The sequence below is a fragment of the Lepidochelys kempii genome, chromosome 10 (genome assembly GCF_965140285.1).
Source record: "Lepidochelys kempii isolate rLepKem1 chromosome 10, rLepKem1.hap1, whole genome shotgun sequence".
Classification (NCBI taxonomy): Eukaryota; Metazoa; Chordata; order Testudines; family Cheloniidae; genus Lepidochelys; species Lepidochelys kempii.
Window position 1 is genome coordinate 72,320,405 of NC_136389.1, and position 24,955 is coordinate 72,345,359.

A 24,955-nucleotide genomic window follows, 5' to 3' on the forward strand; every position below is an offset into this window, starting at 1 on the left:
CTATGGAGGTCCATGGAGAACTGTCCAGTCACGTAGCTTTGGTTCCTCTTTCATATATCCTGCTTCTAAAAATGCACTAGAAGGCAAACAGGGCACACTGAATATTTTCCTAATGCCATTTTCCATGTAATTGCTGTAGAGGTCCCAAAAAGATTATGGAATTGTGAACAACATGAGAGGTGGTCCTTACAATTGCAAACTGGAGGGGAAGAGGTCCATTATAGCAGCATACACAGGAGGCTCTGGATACTGATCCCAGTCATGTGACATAACCTTTTGTAACCCTGACCCATGTCACGTGACCGTGGCCAACATATAAAGTGCATTCTCTGACTAGCACTACTGCACCCCACAGCTTGATTATAATGCATCAGATCATCTCTGTGTTAAAGTGTGGTCCATATCATAAAATTTTTTTGAAAGCTCCAGGTTAGTAGTGGTAATTCATCTGTTACAGGGATATAGATAATCCTTGTCAATGACATCCCAACTCAGAGTTACTTGTCATCAATAAGACTGCAGCTGATATAACAGAACCTCCCACATTAGGGAGGGGAAAAGTGGGTTTAAACTTATTTGCCTTAAATTCACACTATAATTTAAAATAGAATACCACCTTTTATAAAGTAACTAAGTGTTGACAGTTACACTGGGCTGATAGCTGCTTGACCTGCCACCTGATCAAATATTGGGATTAATTATATCACATTCTGCTGCTGTTTCCCCACGCTACACTGAGGAACACTTGACTGCCCTGCCTCTTCGGACACAAATTGCAAGGCCTTGTGACCGAATCAGTGAGTACACTGGGAGCCGAGCCAAATCAAGGAGCTAAGAAAGACCACATTAAAAAGTATTGTGATAAAGTGTAGGTAACTTACTCAGAGATTAAAGGAGATACAACTGTCACAGGGGAGCCAAATAAAACAAGGGCCAGTTGCTTTCAGCATGAAGCGTGAGCCCACGTTCACACAGATGCTGGAAGAATAGACTGACTTCATCACTACTTGCTGATTTTTTTTTTCCAGAGCGGTTGTATCACACCTGTAGTTTACAGTTCTTGGCTTTAATTCTCACTCACCAGAGAATGCCGAAATGGAACGCGGACATTTAATTCTAAAAATGGATTTGAGCTTCTCTCTTTTGGTCTTCAAATAAGCTCTCTGAAAGGTCTGTAACCATATCATCTCAGGCTGTGACCTCACCAACTGAGCAGAGACAGAATGGGTCAGCTCTTATGGAACTGGAGAATGAAAATCCAGGTGATTTAGGAAGTAATAGTGGTGGTTCAGTAGGTGGCTCTCCTTTCCTCCAAGTCAGCGAAATGAATCAATTACCCAGTATGGAGCTAAAGGATATTGTTTTATTGGAAATACCTTCTTTTCTATCATATACACAAACTAGGTCCTGAGCACATGTAACCTCTTAGGTTCCCACAACACTTTTCACAAGTATAAGAGCATTAACCTAGCTGTCTCAGTCAAGTATCAACTGCATTCTGCCTCTCTAATTAGACCTTGAAGTTCAACTGAAGATGTTATTTTTCACTTTCTCCCTCTAAAAGTGGCAGTACAGTGATGCTGGTGCATAGCAGCTGTCAAAAAAAGAGGCAGTTTGGTGTATGGAGAATGGATCCCTAAATATATTTTTACTTACACACTCTCCACCCTCCACCCCACTTCAGGATGGAAGTTGCTAGAGAAATAGCAACTGCTACTCATATTTAAAACTTTTTTTTTAAATTAAGAAAATAAACACATTCCAAAGACCTCCTAAAAACCACACCAAAACAAAAACTTTTCCTGGAAGCAATCACTGGTGTATGTGGCTCCCCCCAGATAATCACCACTTTCGTTTCCAATAATTTGCTTTGTAGATGGCATATTCCTTATTAACAAATGAATGACTTGTTTTGAACACAGTTCTTAGCTTTCTGAAATGCAGCCCCCAACCAAGCCTATGTATGGGATGTCTAATAAATGTCAATCTGAAAAAGAACACAAATTCCAAGAACTTCTGGTGCTCTTTGATAGTAATGCCCACTGCTGACTGGTCCTGAAAATTATTCTGTCTCCCCCTTTTGAACAAAAATAATCAGAAAGTGGTTGATCTGTTTTTGATATTAATCTTTTTTCTCTTCCTCTCACATGGAACAATCCACTCAACCGACAGATATCAGTTATCAATTAGTGGTAGGTGGAACATGAAACTGATCCAAAAAACTACGCAGTACATACATTGAAAGCAAACATATTAATTTTCCTGGATTGTCTGCATTTGCTGAAACTGGCTCTTGATTTCAGTAGAAGCAGATTAACTTTTATAGCTTTGGCGGTGGGGGGGAGGGTGTGCAAATCACCAGAGCAGTAACAGTCATGTCATGGCCATATTAGCATAAACAAAGAAAAACCATCCAGTATGCCAGTATCATCATCATTTTGTTCATCATTGTGCTAAACTAAACTTCCATTTAATCCTTCCCGCCCCCACACAAGGAAAAAGAGATCTTGTAAATATGCATGAATTTATTATCTATAAAATGCAAAACAATCAAAATGATAGGGGGGAAAATAAACTTAGCTTGAGTGCAACATTAGGACTGAGAAATCAAGCACGCAAGAACAGGAAATTCATAAAGTTACACACTCAAATTTAATTCATTCTGGTGTTTACATGAAATATACGTATATAACCTGCATTTTCTTGTAATCGCTATCTGGTGGTTCCGAACTTTAAAACGAGGTTTCTTCTAAATTGACGGGGCTATAGTCTGCCTGTGATTTACCAACTTTATGTTAAAATTTGTTACAAGATTACATAATACAGCTGTGGATTTCAATAAACCATTTTTACAGTCACTTTTCAGAGGAGAATCACAGTCTAGTGCTGCTATGAGAAACAGAAGATGGCAGTCCCGGGGTAAAAAATTAAGCTATGGACAGAACAACAGTGCAGAATTAAAAATGACATGAGATTAAAGGCCAGTATAGTCCACTGTGTCAAACACCCAGTGCTTCACAAAAAACTCCCCACCACCCTTGCCCACTTAGTTCTTACTTCTACCTGCTAAGGCTGTCTACACAAGCACTTTTCTTCCACAAGAACAAGTGGAGCTCTATCAATGGTAGCAATGTTGAGACTATAAATGTAGGCTGACCACTAGACTTTTACCCACCATCTTGGCAAACTCTGCTCAGATCAAGCATAGACAAAATAGAAGCTAAAACCTTACTGACAGTCAGTGGCCTGCCGACACTCGAACGCCCAACATTGCTACCAATAGAAGATATCGGTGGAGCTATACCCAGAAGTAGCAAGTGACAGATTTTCCAAAACAGCCTAACATAGATAAGATGGTTGAAGTTCCATTGACTTCAATAGGAACAGGATCAGACCTTGTGTCATCAGAAGACTCTTTCCCATACCATTATTTTATCAGGAGAGAAGGATAAGGTCATTAAAAAGCCGACAATCTACAAATTAACAGTTAAGGAATCTGTGTTTCGAAACAACAGGTTGGAGTCTATTTAAGGGGTTTCCAGATTGGAAAAGGTGGAGAGAGGTCTAAAATGTGCATTGCTAATTGTTCAGTGCACATGGCAAAGGTCCCTAGGACAGAACTGCTTGAAGAGAAGTAGCTTACCTAGAGTAGGACACTGGTTACTTGTTTTTAAAACTGGCACCATACATTTACGTTCCCTTCCAAACAGGGAATACATTTTGAGCAATACAAGGATTCCACAAGCAAACCACTAACAGGATGCACATCTGTGGTGCTATATACAGTAAAACACTTAAGCCTCCTGCCACTGATTCCAAAACATATTTGAACAATTTATATACATGTGTGTCTAGCTCTTGTTTGGCAGTTCCTATCATGCTGCAACAGGGCTTCTATTCAAAAGAAAAAGCTATCCTGTTCTTTATTATCGTGGTCATCCATGTCACCAGCTTCTAGAGAGACTGATATAAAACATACTGTACGATAGAAATCTTAGAGAGTTCTCCTGCCATTTCCTGATGATGACCCAGCTCCATTTCTGTCCCGTCTAAGGTCTGACAAAAAATGATACCCTAGGGTGAACATTAAGGTTTCTTGTTTCACACACAAACTGCAACTTGCAAGACCTCTCAATACTCCCTGAGTTCCAACAGCACTGACGTCCACCCAGAAATGTTCTCCAAAAAGGAAGGGGGCATTTCTATGCTTTTAAACTTATGCATGGTGCAGAACAGTGTCCTACATTACAGCATTCCACAAGTGGGAACCTTAAACTTTCTACTTAAAAGATATTATCCGGGTTAGCTAAAAAGCTTCCTTTTTTTATTGTGGTATTAGACCTTTAATTTGATTTATTTGGGGAGCAAAGAATAAAACAAGGTAACCAAGATCCCTGGGAAAGAGCAAAATTGCATCAAATAGGTACAATTTGTGACACAAAAAAAGAAAGAACAAGTAGTTTAAATGTTGGTCTACTCACATATAATGGAGCTTGTTGTGGATTAAGTTTCATGACCCGAACACTGAAATGGAAGAGAAAAGACGTGTTAAAAACATTCAGTCCTCTCTAAAATTAACTTTTTTTTTTTTTTTTTTTGGGTAAACTACAGAATCCTAAATAAATAATATACAAATCCACACAAGTCCACAGCTTGAGAAAAATTTCTCTCTAACTGTAATTTCACACTACTTTACCTTATGGGGGGTCCAGCTGATCTAAATAATACAACAACCAAATTCTTCCATCCTTGCTCATACTGGGCAGCATTGAGTAAGGGTGGCAGAATATTGCCCAAAGGGAACAGCTAGACCCTCCAACCTCTCCTGAACGAGGGGTGGCATGAAACTGCACCAACCTAACAGCAGAGCAGTGGTCACTGTTCCCTCTAAGCTGCGTGGGTGTGCGTGCGCACACAGATCCTAAACCCCATGCACACAAACCCTAAACCTCGCGCGCACGGCAAAACACTGCATCTCACCATCACCACCAAAGTCCCGGGGCTGGTGTGACGGCGCTTCCTAGGGCAGCTCCTGGCGGCTCACCCGCCCGCCGGCAGGAGCCAGCCGTGCAGGCGGCTCCTAGGCACAGAGGCGGAGGGGGTCTCCATGTGCTGCACCAGCTCCCTCCTGCCCAATCAGAGCTGTGGGGGTGGGGCTTGCAAGCACTAGCAGTGGGCAGAAAGCCCTCTCTCCCCCCACCCCTCCGCCCGACCCTAAGAGCCAGAGGGACCTGCAAGCCCCACTCCACGGCTCCAGCAGCTCCCATTGGCGCGTTTCCCGGCCAGTGGGAGCCACGCAGCTCACGCTTCTGGCGGGCACAGCACATGTAGAGTCTGGAGACACACACCCCCCGCGCCGCTCTGACCCTAGGAGCCGGAGACCTCCCAGCAGGGCTGGTGAGTGCAGCCAGGGAAGGGGGCAGGGCGTGATGGAGTGAGTGTCTGGGAGGTCTGTGGTGGGGGGCTGGGCTGTGAGGGTGTGGAGGGCGCTGGTCAGTGGATCATTTGGACATGCTGATGTCTATTAAGAGTTAGATGGAGGACTGAGATCTGGACAGAGTTTATATTGAATGTGCAAATGAAAAAGATCGCAGGGAAAAACAGCAAGGTTAGTTTAGTAGTCTTTGACATTTCGACCAATAAGGAAATTAAAATGCATTTGTAATTACATATCTTATTCTTGGCTGATAATCATTTATTGATATTTTTTAGGAAAATTTTAAATTTGAAACACAAACTCTTGTTTTTCTTTTTTTACTCATGGTGTCTCTTATCTGAAAACCCATATAAATTGACACAAATTGCAAATTAAAACTTTTTAAATGTATAAGCATTTTACTCGCTTGGACACATTTGCCTCATGGGGCACAAATTTGAACTCTGCTTCAAAAATTTGCACAGAAGAAATCTTTTGCGCACATGGCCTGTCAAAAATTAGAGGGAACACTGGCAGTCGTCCCATTTTGCTCTGAGGGAAGGGGAGGTTACTTCACCCATTTCAGGCAGAAGTTTACTCCTTCCCTCTGCACCCAACCAGCTGCTTTGGCCAGAGTGCAGGGAAGGCAGTGCCAGGACTCCTCCCAGTCAGGGGCAGAGGAGCCAGCAGCTATCTCCCGGGTTGATAATAGTTAGCGGAGAAGGAACTTACTCTCCTTTACCTTCATGTCAGTTCACCTCTCTTCATTCCCAAAACACATCCTAAAAGCCACTTGTTTCCGAATGTGTTCTTTAGTGTGATGACTGCTGTAACCCTTCCACGCATCTGACACCCCACTGATATTTGCCCCCTTTTATTGCTTTTGTTGGGTCCTTTATAACAGTGGTTCCTAAACTAGGGGCGCCACTTGTTCAGGGAAAGCCCCTGACGGGACGGGACGGTTTGTTTACCTGCTGCGTCCGCAGGTTCAGCCGATCGCGGCTCCCGCTGGCTGTGGTTTGCCGTTCCAGCCCAATGGGGGCTGCGGGAAGGGCAGCCAGCACGTCCCTCGGCCCACACCACTTCCTGCAGCCCCCGTTGGCCTGGAATGGAGAACTGCGGCCAGGGGGAGCCATGATCGGCTGAACCTGCGGACGCAGCAGGTAAACAAACCGGCCTGGGCCACCAGGGGCTTTCCCAGAACAAGCGGCGCCCCTAGTTTGGGAACCACTGCTTTACAGGGTGTTTTTTTTAATCTCCATGAATGTGCTGAGTTCTCTGTAATGGTGCAGAATGCCCTGAAGGTCTCTGCATGTTGCATGTTAATAATTATTATAATTCCACTATACTTTGCCAATGATTCCCCCCGCTTTTAGCACAAAACTGTTTTATTTATTGTAGCTGTTCTCCCTCAAGTCACAATTACAGTACTGATGGCTTGTTCCAGAAAGAAGTGGTGAAATCCATTAGTCTGGCAAATGTATCTTCCAAAGGAATCTGGTCCCTGTGCTTGCTAGAGTGGTGTCTTTCAGGAAACATTCCAAGAAAACGCAGTACACTGGAAAATCATTCTTTATGAAATTCAGGAATGTTCTTCAGAGAAAGCAGCATACAGTGCCCAAGCATTTCTTCAGTGATAGCCTAGTCAGGAAACATCAGTCCTTGTCCCCATCATTTCCTATTCCAGTCTGGGAATCCTTAGTGGGTAAACCACATATAGATGAAAATTTTTTTGAAAAATTCAGCCGCGGTTAGAGGTAGGTGCCGTTTTAATTCTGTGCTGTGACAATGCACGCTGCTTTCTAGAGCCTTTAAACTAAGGATCTGTTAATTCTAATATGTAACAAAAGAAAATTTGGATATTTAAATGCTTTTGGGTCAATTTGGCACTCCTGAAATATAAGGGATTGCCCTTATATTGCCAGGAGATTAAAGTCTCTTGTGTACCCAAAGGGCAGGTGCAACACGCGCATTGGCAATGCAACCCCTCCTTTCATAGATCCTTTGAAGACATGCCTCAGACTTGACTCAGAAGAGCCAATTACTTGAGAGGCAAGAAGGAAATCGAGGCTCTACACCCACACAATCCTTGGCTTCTATGCTTACACTGCCAACAAAAGTATCAATTAGTGAAAACTGTGTTGACAGCTCGAGCTTCTATCCTCTAGTACTTGTCCTGAGACCCACCAACTCATTTCCCATAGGCCAACAAAGAGCCAAGAGATAGTAATGACTTTCCTCACTACTAACATGGACCATAGTACCCATAGTCCATTTCAGTACCCAAACACTTTCACCTTCCAAATCGCCCCTTCCTATCGTGGTTGTGTCCCGTAGATTTCCCCATAAAGAACTGCATTTTCTTAAACATAACTTCCATTTCCTTTTCTTCTACAGATGTGCTTTTTATTTTCACAACATCAGAAGACAAGCTAGGAGAATTGTATTATAGGTATGTGGGGGGAGGTGGGGAGAGAAGCTTCTCTATGTAAAGCCAATGGCAAAAAGTGTGCAAGCTTTTCTTTTAACTTCCCAAATGTTCACTTTGCTTAAAAAGGACTATGAGAAGTTAGTAGCTGATTCTAGTATGTCTCTATTCAAATGTTTCCAGGAGTCAGGCACCAGAATCCTAACTGCACATTGTGAGAATGTACACCTTAGTCCGGGAGAGCCTGAATTCAGGTACAGGATATTTAAAGGAGTTTTTGATTCTCTCTCTCTTTTTTTTTTTTTTTTTTTTTAATAAAGCACCATACAACATAGAAACAGAAATCAAATGTGGCCTTAGAGATAAGGATAGATTTTTTACTTCACCCTCCTGGTGAAGTCATAAATCCCTTGCAATTTGGTTTTGTGATTTGTTGCATCATCAAATCCTTCCAAGGAAGCTGAAGGCTTTGCACCTATTCATCATCCTAGGATCTTAGGTATTACTATGACTGTCAGTACATCTAAACTCCCAGGACCAACCTAGAAGGGAAGGATAACATTGCAGCTCAAGTTTTGGGAATGGAAGTCAGGAAAACTTGATTCTGTTCCCAGCTCCACCATGGATATTCTATATGACCTGGGGAAAAGATCTCTGGGTTAAATTTTGGGCCCATTGAAGTCAGTGGGAGTTTTGACATTGGTTTCAGTGGGGCCTGGATTTCACCCTTTAGTTTTAGTTGCCAAGCTGTAATAGATAATACTCATCCTACTTGGGGGCTATGAGCTAAACTTATTCATAACCACAACATGCTTTGAGATCCAGAGATGGAGGAGAGCAAAGCTTTAGTCTTATAATAGGACCTTTCAATTGTGCTCATTTCCTTCAGTAGTGGTGGGAGCAAATCTCTAAGTACTTAAGGCCCCCGGTAAGCAGGATGAAAATGCCACCTGCACCTAACACACATACTTTGAATATCTACCCCCTCCCTGGGGTTTGCCTTCATTGTTAACTTAAACAGCAAACCAAAACAAACCTCAGCCTAAACTTTCTCCTGATCTTAGCAATTCCTACACTCTTTCCCCTGAAGGACACCCTCTAATTCCTTTTGCCTTATAGTCAAACCTTTTTGTACACGTTGGTAGGACTAATTATTTAGACATGCCTGGTCTGGTTACAAGGAGGAATCAGCAAAATCACTTTGTATGTCTGTGCAGGGTCCTAGTACCTGACACCTTGTTATATACACTCTTATTCCTTAACAGCTTCTAAATCTGGTCATAACATCATGTCTAGTTTCAATCACAACATTCTCTTCTCGGAGTCACAATAAAAGTTTTACAAAATAGCTGTGTTTGAAAGACTTGTTTTGCCTTTTTCTCGCCTTTCAGCTTGTAAGACAGTGTATTACTTGTGAAAATGGGGGGCCAGTAACATTGGCTTGAGGGTGGCATGCTTTTGCGAGGTGCCGAGCAAGCTTCCTGCACACAGCTCGGCCAATGAACCTCACTCCTGACCTATACCAGCCCCTGTTGTACCCGCTTCAATCACACATCTCTCTCTCTGCCAATTTTCCTCAGTCTGAGCTACAAGAGCTCCAGATATTCTGGAGCTGGGCCTCTTGAACAGACACGAGAGTGTTGTCCAACTGGGTGCCTCTTCTGGTCTGTCATGAAAACTAGGTTGAGACCGAACAGTTTTTCATTTTGATACAGACCATTGTTTCAACCTACCTTCCCCATGAAGTGCCAACTAATCATTCAGATTTTCACGAGAGAGGCCCATTTCTTTTGGGCTTCTCCCGTGTTCTGGAATTAAACCCTGAAATCTCTGGCTTGACAATTTAATGACATTTGCATAATGACATGATGATGCAAACATTATGACATCAAGCCGCCACACTTCTGTCTCAAATCAGGGTGTTTAAAGGGAGCAAAAACTTTGTCTAAACCTAGATTCTTCTTAAATATTCAGTTCCTTCACTGCCATGGAAATATTCTGCACCATACAGGAAAACATCTTTTTCTTTATTATAAACTAGAATGGCTAATTTGTATTTTTATAGTATTTAATCAGCTGAATTCACAAACAACCACATTTTACACTCCGAGACTACAGATAAAACCTGCATAATCATCTCATTGTATAGCATCTATCCTACCAAAGAAGCTGAAAATGTTTTATATACTGGCAGAGAATACTTCACCTGCCCCTGAAATTCCACCACACAGCTGCTATTCTACCCCAGCAACATTATATCACAGGGTTATTGCATACGAAAGTATTCAAGGGATGTCATATGAGGAATTTAAAAAGTGACCAGATTTTGGATCTGAGCAAAACCACACACCTAGCACTCTTACTCTTTAGGGCTTTGTCTGAAGATCTAATTTATTCTTTATTAATTTTTCAAGAGCTATTTAGTTTCTCAGAAAGAACTCTGCTGAGAGGAAGGTATCCTAATCAGTACTTTCCCACTCCTCCTCCCATTTTAAAACAGGATTTCTTTTTCATGCTGGAAACTCCCAGTCAAGTGTGTCAGGCTCCAAGGTATTTGAAGTCACCCTGCTTATATCATTGTTTGACTTCTGTGGTTTGAAGGTGGATACAGTCACATGTTTCAGAATCCAAAAAGGTACATAAGCATGCACACTCTGAATGAGATCAAGTATCAGAGGGGTAGCCGTGTTAGTCTGTATCCACAAAAACAACGAGGAGTCCGGTGGCACCTTAAAGGCTAACAAATTTATTTGGGCATAAGCTTTCGTGGGTAAAAAACCCACTTCTTCAGATGCATGGAGTGAAAATTACAGATGCAGGCATTATTACACACATTATTATACACAGTAATAATACTGCAACACAGGTTCTACTCTAGCAGATGTTTTAGTTGATTTGCAGCAGGTGTGTGTGTTTGTGCCTGGGAGAGGGTGCTAGAGAGGTACTGACAGAAGTACCAGGCATCTGAGAAAAACCTCTTCTTCTGCTCATACATGTTCCATAGACGCCTTTACCTCCCCAAAAATAGGAATTTCAAAATGAAGGGTCTTTCAAACGGAAGCAGTGTTTTTTTCACACAGCCCCTGAGAACCATGCTTCAATCACAGAATCCCTCTCTCTAAGCCACCACTGGCCTGTGGTCTGCAGCGCCTTATGATACGCTACGGTTCAATTCCTGGGTCCCCACTTAGGTAGGCGGCACTTGGAGTGTTAAGAAGGGAGCCCACTCAGCCTGTGCAGGAAAGAGGCAAAGTCAACGAGTGCCAGACAGTACTCAATAACAATCTCTCCAGACAATTAAATGACATCGACTGGCTTCTAGGAACGATCCCAGCTACAATACAAGGAAAACTTGGGGTGGGGGAGCCCCCACGAAGAGCGAAGCAGAAGTGTGAAGGTCTCTCCAACAGTGAAATATTGCTCTCTCAGATTTTCACAAAATAGTATACGTATGTTTAGTGTTTGTGCTACAGTCCTTTATAACCTGAAGGCTGCCTTATCATTATTGTGTGTCGCCAATAAAAGCTAAAGGCAACACATTTCTTGAATTCCTGGGATTTTGCACTGCCTGCAAGCATTCTGCAGCAACTCAGTCAACCCCGACAAGGAATGCAGATGACTTTAGAAGACAAGCATGCTTTACAGAGCCCTGTGAGCACAGGGTGGACTGCCCAGCTCTGATCAGTTACAAATAGGTTACTCTTCAAAACGAAAATTAGTGTCTTGTGATACTCATGGATGGGCATGTTGGATCAGTGACAGCCTTGCCAAGCTAGCATTTTTAGCCACTAGTCCTGCTTATCCAGGAGTCCGTCCTGAAAGCTTAGCTTAACTGATGGCAGTTTAACTGAGATTACCACATGGAACTTTTAACAGGATGGAGCACTTCCACATTGCAATGCAAAAGGAACGGCAACCATACACAGGAAGCTATGTAGCACTGATTCTGATACACATGAGAATCCTTTAGTCCAGAAGTTATATGCAGGCAGAGCAGCATGGGAGGAGGAAACTAGTGAGGAGGCAAATTGGGGGCTCAGTAGATAGCTTTGCATATACTATACAATAGAGTTTCTGCAGCGCAAGCAACGGAGGGAAGGGTCTGCTTTGGCAGCACGTCTTTTGGTATTGCACTTGCCCTGCACTCAGCACCTCGTGTCATTAAACGAACGGGACATGATCTGATACTAAGTAGGCGCAGTGCCTTTCCCCCTAAAATATCCCACTTCTACTTTCATCATTTATAGAAATGGTGGACACTCTGGCGTATGCTGGGCTCCCATAACTACTGTTATTTTTACCACCATGTTATCTAACTCTGTTCAGAACAGGTCCCTGTGATGACAGTGCTGCACACTGTCAGATCAGGGCTCCTACATAGCCGCAGTGGGAAATTTGGAAGGGAAAAAGGTTAGTGGAGACAAGGTCATAGAGACAAAGACAGTTGTTGTAGACACTTCATCATCAGGGACGGTTCACTGGAGAGGAGGTTGTGAAATTGATTATTGTGATACCAATTAATTGCAATGCAGGTGGAGATGACATTGCAATTTGGTCTGCAGCCTCAATCGAGTTCCTGGAGGACAAGCAACCCCCAACTAAAAGGACAGCACTGATCCATCTGGTTCCCCTAGTGGCAATCCCAGCAGAAACTGGGTGGGCAAAGAAGAACAACATCCCTGCAGAACCAGTTTGAAGCATGTTACATGGGAGTGCGAGGAAAGAGGCTTGCCACTGTCCCTACTATAGCTGTTTCAGAGAGAGGAAAGATGCAATTGTCAAGAGTTGGCATTCTGCATCTTCCACTAGTGCTAACTATGCTTTTTAAAAGAAAATAAGATACGGTCTGTGCTTTGAACTTCCTCCTAAGGCCCATTCCGCCACCCCAAAGCAAACTAATAAAAGAGAGAAAGTTATTTTACACTTTCAACAAACACATGCAAGCCATTTTAGCTCCAAGCAATCATTCTCTCTCTCTCTAACACCCATGCACATTCTCAAGGAAGATATTAAAATAGGCATTGCTATTTACAGAAAACCAATTTTAAGCAGCAGAATATGTATGTATAAAAAAAAACCTTCCTCTTGACATGACTACAGTGAACAGACAGAGAAATTTCCTGTATTGTCTGGTATTACATAGAGAGCAGTGTTGCAGATGACAAAGATCTAGGCAAAATGCTACACCAGAATGGTACCCAATTAGTAGTGTGTTTGGGGCTCTGTGATCTAAGTAACAAAGTGGAGCTGAATCCTTTATCTCTACCTCTGGTAAAGAAACACAGACAGGGCTTCACTACTCAGGCCTGGTCTACCCCTAAAAAATCCATGCCCCTAAGCACCTTAGCTATGCTGACCTACCACCCAGTTTAGACACAGCTAGGTCGATGTAAGAATGCTTCCATCAATCTAGCTAGAATTAGAGAATTAACAAAATTAAGGAAGGTGAAGCTAGATTTCTTCACAAAACTAGTCGCTCAGAGAAAAAGAGCGGGCTAGTCACTTGCGGGAACCATCTTGCTGCTACAGGTGAGATCAAGGAAGTGGGAGAGAGTCATGGTCACGCCGCCCTTCACACTTTTGCACGAAAAGGCAAAGTGTACATGTGCAGCCCCAGACACTGCTATTAAAAAAAAAAATCCAATCTCATGCTCATGTGGCACATGTGCTCTGCCAGTAGGATCCACACCAACACCGACTCAAAGAACAATTGTTACACGCACTCAGTTCAAAAGGATGTTTACTGAGCCAAAAATAAGGCTATAGCAATAGCCACAGCTTATAGCAGGCTTGGAAGTGTCTGATTCCCTTCCCTAGGGCAGCTTGTTGATGAAAAGGGAATAAATAATGGAAACAGCTGGAGTTCACAATGGTCTCTTTAAAAAGTCTCCACAGCTGTGGTTGTAAACAGACAGAGCCGAGCCAGTCCATGCTACCTTTTGCAATGGGAACATGAGCCCTGCCTCACTCTGGTCCTGGCCATGATGAAAAGCTCAAGCCCTGTTGCAACGAGAGTGTGGCATCTGCCTTCAGGCACATCCCATGGTGGCCGTACAATCACCCAGCTGTGATCCAAGCACACCCCATGTTGCAACAAGGCTGTGACAATCCTATCCTCACCCTTCTCCTATCTCCACCTGTTACAGTGGGCCACTCTCTGATACCCTGGCTCCCAATGAGTAGCACCTTGCTCCACGAGTAGTTTCACTGACTTCGGAGCAAGTAAGTGTATCAGAAACTGAACCAGTGTCAATAACATTCAAGCTTCCTTCCCCCAGACTCAATGCAAGCACCACTCCTGATGCTCTCCCAGAAGCAATGTGAATGCATCGTATTGCTCCAGAGAGTATTTCCTTGCTTCACCCCCACATTACCGTAGGGTAGTGTGAGCGCAACCCAGCATACTGTGAGCCAAGTGCCACTTCCCCTCCGTTGCATTGTGAGCACACGTGCCCATCACTGAGAACATGGCACCTGACGCCCCACCCATGATGCAATGGAATCAAAATGGTCTTCAATGCCCTCATCACAATGCAGGTGTAATAGACTGCTCTAGTACATGTGATTAGGTCTCACTAAGGGCTAGCTCACTGAGAGCAGGAGACTTACTGACACCTCATAAATGCACTTCTTTACCTCAAAGAGGTGGGGGTTTGGGCTTGAAAAGGAAGGTCCTGGGTTAAGTCCCTATACAGGGTAAATATTTAAAGTGCCCAACTCTCAATTTCAAATATGACTTGGGTGCTTTGAATAAGCATGGTACCCCACAATGCCATTTTTAAACAGTCACTTTTCAGAGTATGACCACTCAAACTCAGAACAACTTCTGTGGGCCTCTATGAGACGTAATATTCCTGAATATATGTATATGAGACAGAGAGAAAGAGAGAATATGAAGGAATGTGTGTTTGTAAAGTTTCGCTACAAACTTGGCCAAGTCATTTATGCCAATAGGAATAAACCAAATGCTCAGATTAAATAAAAAGAAGTTGAGATCCCAAAAAGTTTGAAGAATATTTCAAGCATCAGGAACAGAATACATAACTGCATCTTACGTAACCCTCTGACAATGGGCATAGTTCAAATATCTGCAGCCAAAACATTTAGTTAACATCAGGTTGTATATTTCTCCATCAGCACTCGACATTTACTAGGCTACCTACTGTGCATGTGTTATTAAAATCTTACATGGGGAAATCACAGCAGAATTTGAATTCCACTATTTGCCTTTTAAACGCAAAATGGATTTTAGCCTTTTCGGATGAACTAATTCTGGAGCGCAAACATTTGCGAATGAACATTTTCATTATATTGTTTATAACAAGTGCTGTGAGTAACCTTTGTAGTTACTTGTCATCCATCTGAGACCTGTCTCTGTACATTTCCTCAGATTGCTCTTTGCAAATCTGTTGTTGGCATTGTAAAACTAGATAAAAAGATTTTATACAGACTAGAAGAATTGCTGCGTGTTGGTGGAAGTCTGCCAGTTACTCTTCACTTGGGATTTGGGGTGTATGGACAGTGAATATAGTGTTTTAAATGTTTGTGTTGTGAGAGGGGACTCGTTAATGAAAGCTCTGTTGAATATGCACCCTGCCACCCCCCCAAACACACACATTATCCTGCCCCTCTAATCACATTTTAAATTACTAAGTTGAACAGACACACCACAAAGCTGATGATGCCTACATCATGCACTAATTAAAAGGGGACCCATTTTAAAGTGAGCGATCTTAAAATTAGAACCCCTTGTAAATTATGTTTGGTTCACAGACACATTTGCACCCTCTGCTCCACTCCACACCACTCATGTGTGCAGAATATTGAGCCTTACAAGGCTCCTGGCATTGTGTTCTGGGCACATTCATGAGAGGAGTAGGATATGTGCTGTGTGGGATCACAGCTTTGGCCCATTTTCTGTGCACATGCTCATATACTGAGATTAAAATATGCCATTTCCATTAACACTGTCTAGGTACTTCTATGCTCCCCTGTCTCAGCAAACAAGGAGCAAGAGTCCTTCCTGTAACTTCATTCACTAGAATATTCATGGAAAATGAACCTAAGACATGAATGCCCCTGAAGCAAATTCAATTGTTTTTTTTTATTTGAACAAATATTCATGAACACAGTTGCAGCATTCTAATGTTCAAACAATTTCTTTCTAATAACTGAACCATCTGAAATTCATGTTTGGTTTGTCACACATTTTGTAGCAATTCAGAACACTCAGCTTGCGATTTTTCTGGAGTTCTATTTTGTCTCTCCCCTTAAAATAACACAGTATAATCCCCTGCCTTTGCAAATTTGAAAATAGGGCATGAAGTAACAATTCCAGGTTGAAGCACTTAAAAAAGGAACAGTGGTTTCAAACAATGAAAAGATCAGCAGGGGTCAGAAAAAACAAGATTTGAAACCACAGTTTTCTCATAACAGAAAAAAATGTCCTTCTGCCCCCTTAAACATTAAAAATGGAATTAATATGGTGCCTCTGTTATTGAAATCTGCCCAGGATTCTCTTATGTGCTATTATACATTTAGTTTCACTGGGGAGGCGGTGAAGGTCAACTAAATGCATCATTAATGTCGGCTGGGCAAGGGACTTCTTTGTCTCGCTGTAGCACTGAAAGGTCCCAATGAGACTTAGGGCTGTTGTGCTAAGCAAATATGATGGGGCTTACTCCCATCACCTGTCAGGCAAGGGGTTAAGAGCAAATGAGTGCGCCTGTAGTTGATGGATTGATTGCTCCTCCCTCTCTGGTGAGGAGCCAAAGTAAGCATCATTAGGTACCTTCCCTTTATAGGAACCAGAGGAAACTCACTAGGGAGGAGACTGCAGAGGATACAGTATTCTCCTCAGAAGAGAAACCCACAGCAGGGGTGGAAAGAAGCCAGGCAGAAGGATTCCCAAGGAGCAGGGTAGGCTCCTGGTGGGGGAGGGCACTGATGTAGGGCCAGTTAAAAGGACTTCAGTGGAGCCTAAGAAAGGTGCAAGAGTGATTAGTTCTGTAGAGAACCAAGGAGCTGGGAGGATCTATGGAGAAGCCAGCAGCTGGAGAACCAAAGGGAAGGTGTATTAATCACAGGCTATGAGGAAGCAGCACAAGGGGGCTCAGAGGTAGGACATGGCCCAGGGAAACAGAAGCACACTTGAAGAAGTGGACCTATCTGCTTAATATAGGCTCCCAGGGCGAGAGCCCAGAGTAGAGGGTGGGGGCCTGAGTTCCCCTACCAGCCCTGGACAAAGAGGCATGCACGCCCCACAGAAGAAATACTGAGCCCAGGTTGGGGCTGAAGATAAGACAGGCTGAGGAATCGCCCAGGGGGAGGGGGAGTTCTTTTGTGTTAGGATGTTTTCTCAACTTTCAGTTGGACCTTTCTGTTACTGTGGATGGGGACTGAGCTTTATGTAACTTGGCTGGAGGGCTGAGCCAGAGAAGACGCAGGGAGAAGCAGATGGCCTGCAAGAGGTGCTGGAGACAAGGACCCCTTACAGCATCGCACCCTGACACAAGGGGGAGTTACGGGTGGTAAGTATACTAATGTACAGAACTGCACAAACACATAAGAAAATATGTTCCCTACCCTGAAGAAGTTACAGACCAGGAAGGGTGAGGGAGAGCGATAAAACCATCAAGTGCAGGTATATTTATAACATTGTGTTTTTGTAACAAATTCACATCATCATCAATGTCCACATACCCCTCAATCTAACATTATATCAGTTGACTGGATTCTTGTACATGTCCCAGAAAAAGTGGGCCCAACGGAGAGATCCGAAGGAGAGGCTAGTGATGTAAGGGATCAGTTCATGTATAAGGGGTAGCGTGGACAAACAGCTAGCTATCCTGTTCCAGATGGGGCCTGTTGACTTGGATAAATGGCTCTTAGGCACCCACAACAGCAAGTACCATTCTGACTATATCTAACCTTCTCTTTCAAAAGAGCAAGTGTAAATTAAATGCCTGCCTCACTAGCGTCATCTGGATCCTTCTTGGTGGCCACGAATGTACAACTGAGAAGCTCTGGAGACATAAAGCGGCATGTAAGGATGAAGAACCATGCTTCTTTCAGACACCTGTACTGTATGGTAGGCCATTAAAGAAATGTCTTAGGGTTCTTCATAGGTGAAAACAATGGCTACAGGATTTTTAGAAACAGGAAAATGACAGTGCTTGGCTCCAGCAGCTTATAACAGCCATGTGAAATTGGGAGGAATGCGGGTATTTGAACATATACTCAGAACCACCCGCTCCAAGGGCTTGCGAACACTATGCGCTAAATGAGGGGATACTTCAGGTGTATCCAGTGTCAAACTTTGCTGGCTCATAAAAAGAAAAAGTTGGATATAAACACTTGGAAGTTCGGCATAGATTTTCTATTTACTTTTTTTGGTTAACACTATTCAGTATTTGTTAAGCTCTAAACAGTATACTCAGTGATATACAAGACAGTTGCTGGTATAAGATGCTCATGATCTAAAGGGACAAAGATCAGGCACACAAGAGAATCCAGAGGGAGGTTTTGTAGGCCTCCTGGAAAGAGTTTTAGAACATGGGTACGAATGGAGAGAGGACAGGAGAGAGTTCAAGATGTAAGGGGCAACACATGAATGCCTCACGAAGGCACAAAGCTGGCAATGGAAGAAGGAATTGAAGGGTTATTTCAATACGATGCAACGTTGGGAGATTTACAAATAACTGGTCTGGAAAATGGGAAACAGATATGGGCGACCACGGGAATTGGCTGGCAGCCTTACCAGGGTTGGGCCTTACGTTGCTTCACAAGATTATACAAACAACATTTCAAAGGGTAGTATAACCTACGAATTCTTTCTCCTCAATTAGAATTGCTCTACCTGTGCAGACTACCTGACACATGTGAAGTCACAGACAGAGAGATTTTGGATAACACGCTTAAAACACCCAAGTAAAGTATTCCACAGTAAAATGCCCACAGCAATTCTCAGATCAGCCGCCTTAGGCAAATAGCCTATAACCCTCCAAGAAAAGTTTAAACAAATTCAGGGATTAAAAGAACACAAATCTGGGGCTCCTTGGATCTGACAAATATCCACTGAAGCCAATGGGAGTCCTTCTATTGACTTGAATGAGCACTGGATTAGATCCTCTCTAAATTCTTAAATGTAGCTAAAAAATGTATTGGGTGGGAGCAAATCTATCTACCTTGACTAGCTGGCATGATTCGATTTTTGCATTACCCACATTACAAAAAAGGAATTATGCTTCCAAAAAACACACACTCCTCATTCATCAAATATAGAAAATGGCCCTGAGGGCACTCCCACACTATAATAAAACTCTGTCAATCTACGCTTAATTACAAACATTGGTAAGACAGGTTCCCTGCTCCAAAGTACTTAAGCTCTAAAGTACCCAAAATAAAAAAAGACAAGACATAGGACAAGAGTGGAGGACAGGAAGAGTGTGGGTTCATGAGCAGGACAACAGATCAGCAATTTGATGCTTCCCTTTTCAGAAAATTGTACCATCAATATTCATTTCATGATTATTTATTGCAGTTCTTCTAAATAAACCTCAGTGTCATGAGAAATAAGTTGGAGTTTTGTCTCCTTTCCTTTTGAGCTGTGCATGATGCTGTTCAAAAACTAAGGTAAGAAAATTCAACTTATTTAATGCGGTGATGGAAAACAGAAAAAAAAAATCTTTGTAGTAACCCTAGACTTAAAAGCAAAATACTAATCAAATAGAAGTTAACTTGAGATTCCAGCAGATCCAAACTCTAGGTTCCCAAAGAAGAGAAGATACAGCGCAAAAGCCAATGTCCATCTTTGACTTAATTCTGAAAGTCAATTTATTTTCACAGCATGGGACTGGGTTTAGGAGGGATTTAGCTGGTCTTTAGGCTTTGGGTTGACCCCTCTGTGCTTTGAAAGTCACCCATATTCAATAAATAGCACAAATACATGATAATGTAATGAACCGGACTAGGTGTACCTCCATGCCCTCTACTGGATTACCATGTGAGAGGAGATTTAAAAAAACAGTACCATTTACTTTAGAAAAGAGACATAACTACAGAAACTATCAATATGTGCATGGAGAAACTCAATCAGGTACTATTTCTTCACTCATGTAATAAAGGGAACAAAAATTAATTAAATGAGAAGAGAACAAAGTAAACAACAGAAATGCCTTTACACAGTTAACTCTGTAGGACACTCTGCCAAAATATACTATAAGGCAGGGATCGGCAACCTTTGGCATGCGGCCCGCCCGGGTAAGCCCCATGGCAAGCCGGGCCGGTTTGTTTACCAGCCGCGTCCACAGGTTCAGCCGATCGCAGCTCCCACTGGCAGCAGTTCGCCGCTCCAGGCCACTGGGGACTGCAGAAAGTGGTGCGGGGCCAAGGGATGTACTGGTCACCACTTCCCGCTGCCCCCAGTGGCCTGGAGCGGCAAACCACAGCTAGTGGAAACTGTGATCGGCCGAACCTGCAGACATGGCAGGTAAACAAACAGGCCCAGCCCGCCAGGGGGCTTACCCTGGCGTGCCACATGTCAAAGGTTGCCAATCCCTGCCATAAGGCAAAAAGTTTCATAACATTCCTAAAAAAGCTTAGATGTTTCTATGAATAAGAAGAGAGCTCAATTTATACGAGTTCAGGATAAACATCTATCGCGAAGATCAACCCACATGCTTTGAGACATAAGCCAACCACACACTGCAAGAGGTTAGGAAGACTCTCCCCCACCCACCTCCTCCAGCCATGTTAATACAGAATTGTCCATTATGGGCACTTGAACCTTCCTGGTTGGGGACAGGATGTTGGAGGACAGACTTTGTGGTAAAAAAAAAAAAAGTATGACCAGAGAAGATTTCTGCGAACACATAAAGGACATGTCACCAACATTAAAAGTCATTGACCACAGTGGTAAAGAGCTGAAGGAGAGGGGACTAAGACTGGCAGTTTAAAAATAACATGGCAGAACACTGTCAGCTATAATAATGCAGCATGCAGATAACAACAAGCATGAGTTGCAAAGTACAGAACTTTTTAAGATGTGTTTGTGAACTTCAATGTTTAAACAACTTGCTGTGGTTTACAGTTTCCTGCTAAAATTATCACTTAAAAAAAAAGTTTCATATGTAGCATTTCCTTAGGGGATGTTTGTTTCCCAGCTGTATCCGGTCTCAAGCAAAACAGAACCGCATGCTGCCACTAAAATGCAAACACGGGGACGTTCATTCACCGGCAGCAGACAGGAGATTCTTTCTGCCATGAGAGTAGATTTATGTTTTGAAGATTTTGTTGGGATTTTCGAAAGCACTCAGTCCGGGCCTACTACAACTTTCACTGGCTTCAAAAAGGAACAGAGTTAGGACAATACAAAGCCACATTTGAGTGTAAAACAAACACATTTAAAATTACAAGCATAAAAAGAATGGAGATGGTAAAATTGATGGCCTTGCCTTTTTTCCAGCTCTGTGGGAAAAAAAACCATCCAAACAGCTAACTTGAAAATGACTTTAAAAACAAAACTCCGCTTCCTGAATTTTTTCAGAATCCTCAGAGCCTCGGCCTTTAGGCACAACAGCCCCGCAGTGGGACCCAAGGGGTTGCTATGGCAACAATCTTAAAAAGATCAGGTTATCCTGCTCATTGCACCACACCAAAGGGGGAGAAAAAAAACCAATGGGTGATGAAACCCAACGGAGTGTCACTGATTTCATTGACTGATGATTAAATAAAATGCTCTGGATACAGATTAACTTGCTTTGCTTCATATTAATTATTTCACGCCCCTGGAACTGGGAACCGAAATTGCTTTGTTAGATTGAAATCTGGTATCGTTTCACTGGATCTTTCATAAGTGCCCCCACTGAAGTGCAGACCTGTGCAGAACCAACCAGTTTCAGTTCACCCAAGTTTCAATCAACGTTATCAGCTGATTCTAGTCCATGGGTTGTGCATCCCCAAGTTTCCAGTTCACCCCCAAGACAGTGCAACTCTATAGGAAACTGGGGGGGGGGGGGGGGGCCAGGCGGCGAGGCAGTGAGCGCTATATGAAACTCACTCTACTCCTTCCTGCTGCTACAGATCTCATGCTATGTCTCCCTTTCCTGGTGCTGTGATATGGGGGAAGTCCCCATCACACCACCATCTAGAAGGGGGGCTTGGGGTTCTTCAGGAAGGGTAAACAGCTGTTTCAGTCTGAGTCTTTGAAGGGCAATCACTGAGAAGGCTGGTGCACTGGTATCTTCTGGGTGATACCTCTCTGGGGTGGAATTCTTCAGAATGCACCGTACATTCCCTATTAATGCCATCCTCACAACACCCCTCTGAGGTAGGCCAGAGCTATTATACCCACTTTACAGATAGGGAACTGAGGCACAGACAGACTAAATGACTGGCCCAAAGCCAGGAGGAGCAGAGAATCGAACTTAGATCTCCAGAGTTCCTGGCTAGCACCCTAACCACTGGACTATCCTTCCTTACTGGGCTTTGTGTATGGAATGGCATAGCCAAAGTAACACAGTCACCTGTGGCCTTTGGTATATTACTCAGTCCCTTCTTTTAATCTACACTTGAGGACACTTCAGTGAGTGATTGCCATGCTGTCAAAAACCCCATTACCATGGTACGGAGGTGAATATTTAGTCCACTATGCCGATGCAGGAAACAAGCTATATGACAGGAGTGGCCAAACTGCAGCTTGCAAGACACATGCAGCTCTTTTACAATGGAATTGCAGCTTGCAGAGCCCCACCCCACGCCACCCATCAACTACCACACTGGGGGGTGGGAGGGGCAGCTTGGGGCTTCTGCCCTGCAGCAGGGTGGTGGGGCTAGGGGCTTCTGCCCAACGGAGAGGGGGATCTCGGCATTAATGCCCTGAAGGAGGCACCTGCTAGGGCTTGGCACTTCTGCCCCGCAGGAGGCACCTGCTAGGATTAGGGCAGAATTCTCTAGCCCCACTACAGGGCAGGAATCCTGGCAGGTGCGCTCCACAGGTCTGAAGCCCCGAGCCCCGGCAGGCACTCCTGGCTCCTGAACTTCTGAAGATTATCGTATGCACCTCGGAGGGTCAGTAAGTTTGGCCACCTCTGCTATATGACTAAAGTGGGAAAACCCTCAACTTCTGAGTCTGCCTGGCTACTGAAAACCAAGCTAATCACTTTGAACTACATACCCCCTGCTCTCCTTCCAAGTACCTCTGCCAGTTCTGTTGGACTGAGTAAGGTTTGTCTGGGGATGGGCACCAATCAGGGTTCCTGTTTCACTAGTGCCTAGGTCAGCAGGTGACTGAGAGCTTGTGGACACTGTGTGGCAGGGTGGACTATGAGAGTGTGAATTGCTGAGTGTTGTGCTCGAATTGCCCCATGTGGATCCTGCCGACAACCACCTTTGATGAATTCTGCAATTCATACTCCCATAGTCCACGCTGCGGCACAGTGTAGCCACAGCAGATACAGGAAGTGCACAGACAGTGAGGAACTTCCCAGTACCTAAGACAGGGCTGAAGAAAAGCTAATGAGGCTTAAGTTCATTCTTAGGATGTTCAGGAGAGAACTGTGCATGCGACAAAAACAAAACCATGAAAAACCAATAGCAACACTGCTACTACAAGTAACATCCTAAAAAGTATCTTTCCCTGACCCATTTTTAAATTCTTCTTTCTGCAACATTCCTGTCCAAAATTGCTAAAATTGTCAACTGATTACTCACTTCCCAGTCAAAATGCTGGAGTGAGATCAAACAGTGACCATGGTTAATAAAGCCAACAATACTCCCCACACTTGGGAAAGGAAAGTGGCAGCAGCCCCTCTCTTTAAAATGGTTGATTGGGTGCTTCTCTGCCATCCCCACCCATCCATCTCTACTCCCTGTAAAGAAACACAGTATTAAAGATCCAGAATCCAAATATGCACTGCTCTAGAGCCCACATGCCCCATTTCAAATAAACAGAAGTACTGTAAATGTTGAAATGAGAGAGAGTAAAAGGATTATCAGCTGGCTCTAATTATACCAACTGATCTCATCCTCTTGCCATAAGCCTCTTTCTCATGTCCGGAATCTATTTGTGTAACACAAAGACGAGCTTCTTTTAATGTACACTGTATGGAACGAGGAGGGGTGTGCAGGATCACTGGCTCGGTATGAGCATACTTAATGTTTTACATCAACATCATCTACTACAGATGGACTCACTTGCATCAAGCTATTATCTAGTCCCTCACCTGCCTGTTTTTATTTCTAAATATCCACCATCACTGATGGTAAATGCTTTTAAAAATAAATATTTTCCTAACGTTATCTTAGTGCATAATAACACAAATGTCAATCACCAAGAGTTGGCCTATGTAGAATCTATGTAACATCTATTTGCAGAATGCACCAACCAACAACTGAGGAGCTATGATGCCATTAAAGACAAAACAGAAATAATGTCAGAGTTTTTTGGTGTACATTAGGGATTCAGCTATGAAGTTAATATTTAGCCGTTAACTAAACGAATGGAAGGGTCCCCCAGCAAGTGCAGCAAAAGAGACTATGTGCCTATGAAAGCATGTTTGTGCAAGCGTTCAAATTAAATCTTCCAACAGGTTCTGGTGCAGTTGTTGTTTCTTCCCCATATGTGCAAGGCAGCTATCCACAGGCTGAAATTCCATTTTTGGAAGGCTTCAGCAGCCAGTCTAATCAGCTGAAGAGTTTGGGTAAAGATTTAAACTTCAATTTTTTTTAAACAAAATTTGCTTTTTGGCATCAAACTCCTGAAAACTGTGCAAGGATAGTTGTCCTAAAATTGCAAGAGTGACTAGTAATTTTTGGGTGCCCAACTTGAGACTTCGTAAAGCGCCCCAATTTTTAAGGCAGAACTTTCTGAATAATCAGGCTGTTTACAAGGTGTCTTAAGTGTGGTATCCAAAAAAACTGAGGCAACCATAATCACTAGACATTTTTGAACATTTAGATGAATCCTGTGTTTATTGTGTAGTCTCTATTATCTGCTGATCCTTTTTGGTGGAAAAAAAGACCTTGTGGAGTATTTTGCCAAATGCAATCCACAGACATTTTGTGCCGATAAAAGAAGAGGGACAAAGATCACTTTCAGCTGGAAAGCTGTC

At 43.2% G+C, this 24,955-nt stretch overlaps 1 protein-coding gene across 6 annotated transcripts in view; it reads right to left on the reverse strand.

Annotated features, from left to right (window-relative positions):
- The window catches only part of AKAP13 (A-kinase anchoring protein 13), a 330,780-nt gene that overhangs the window by 233,762 nt on the left and 72,063 nt on the right, over positions 1 to 24,955 (reverse strand). For all 6 annotated transcript variants that reach the window (XM_073304194.2, XM_073304196.2, XM_073304195.2 and 3 more), the window contains one exon: positions 4,482 to 4,524. In XM_073304194.2, the coding sequence (XP_073160295.1) occupies positions 4,482 to 4,524 (43 nt within the window). The remainder of the gene's footprint in view (positions 1 to 4,481; positions 4,525 to 24,955) is intronic.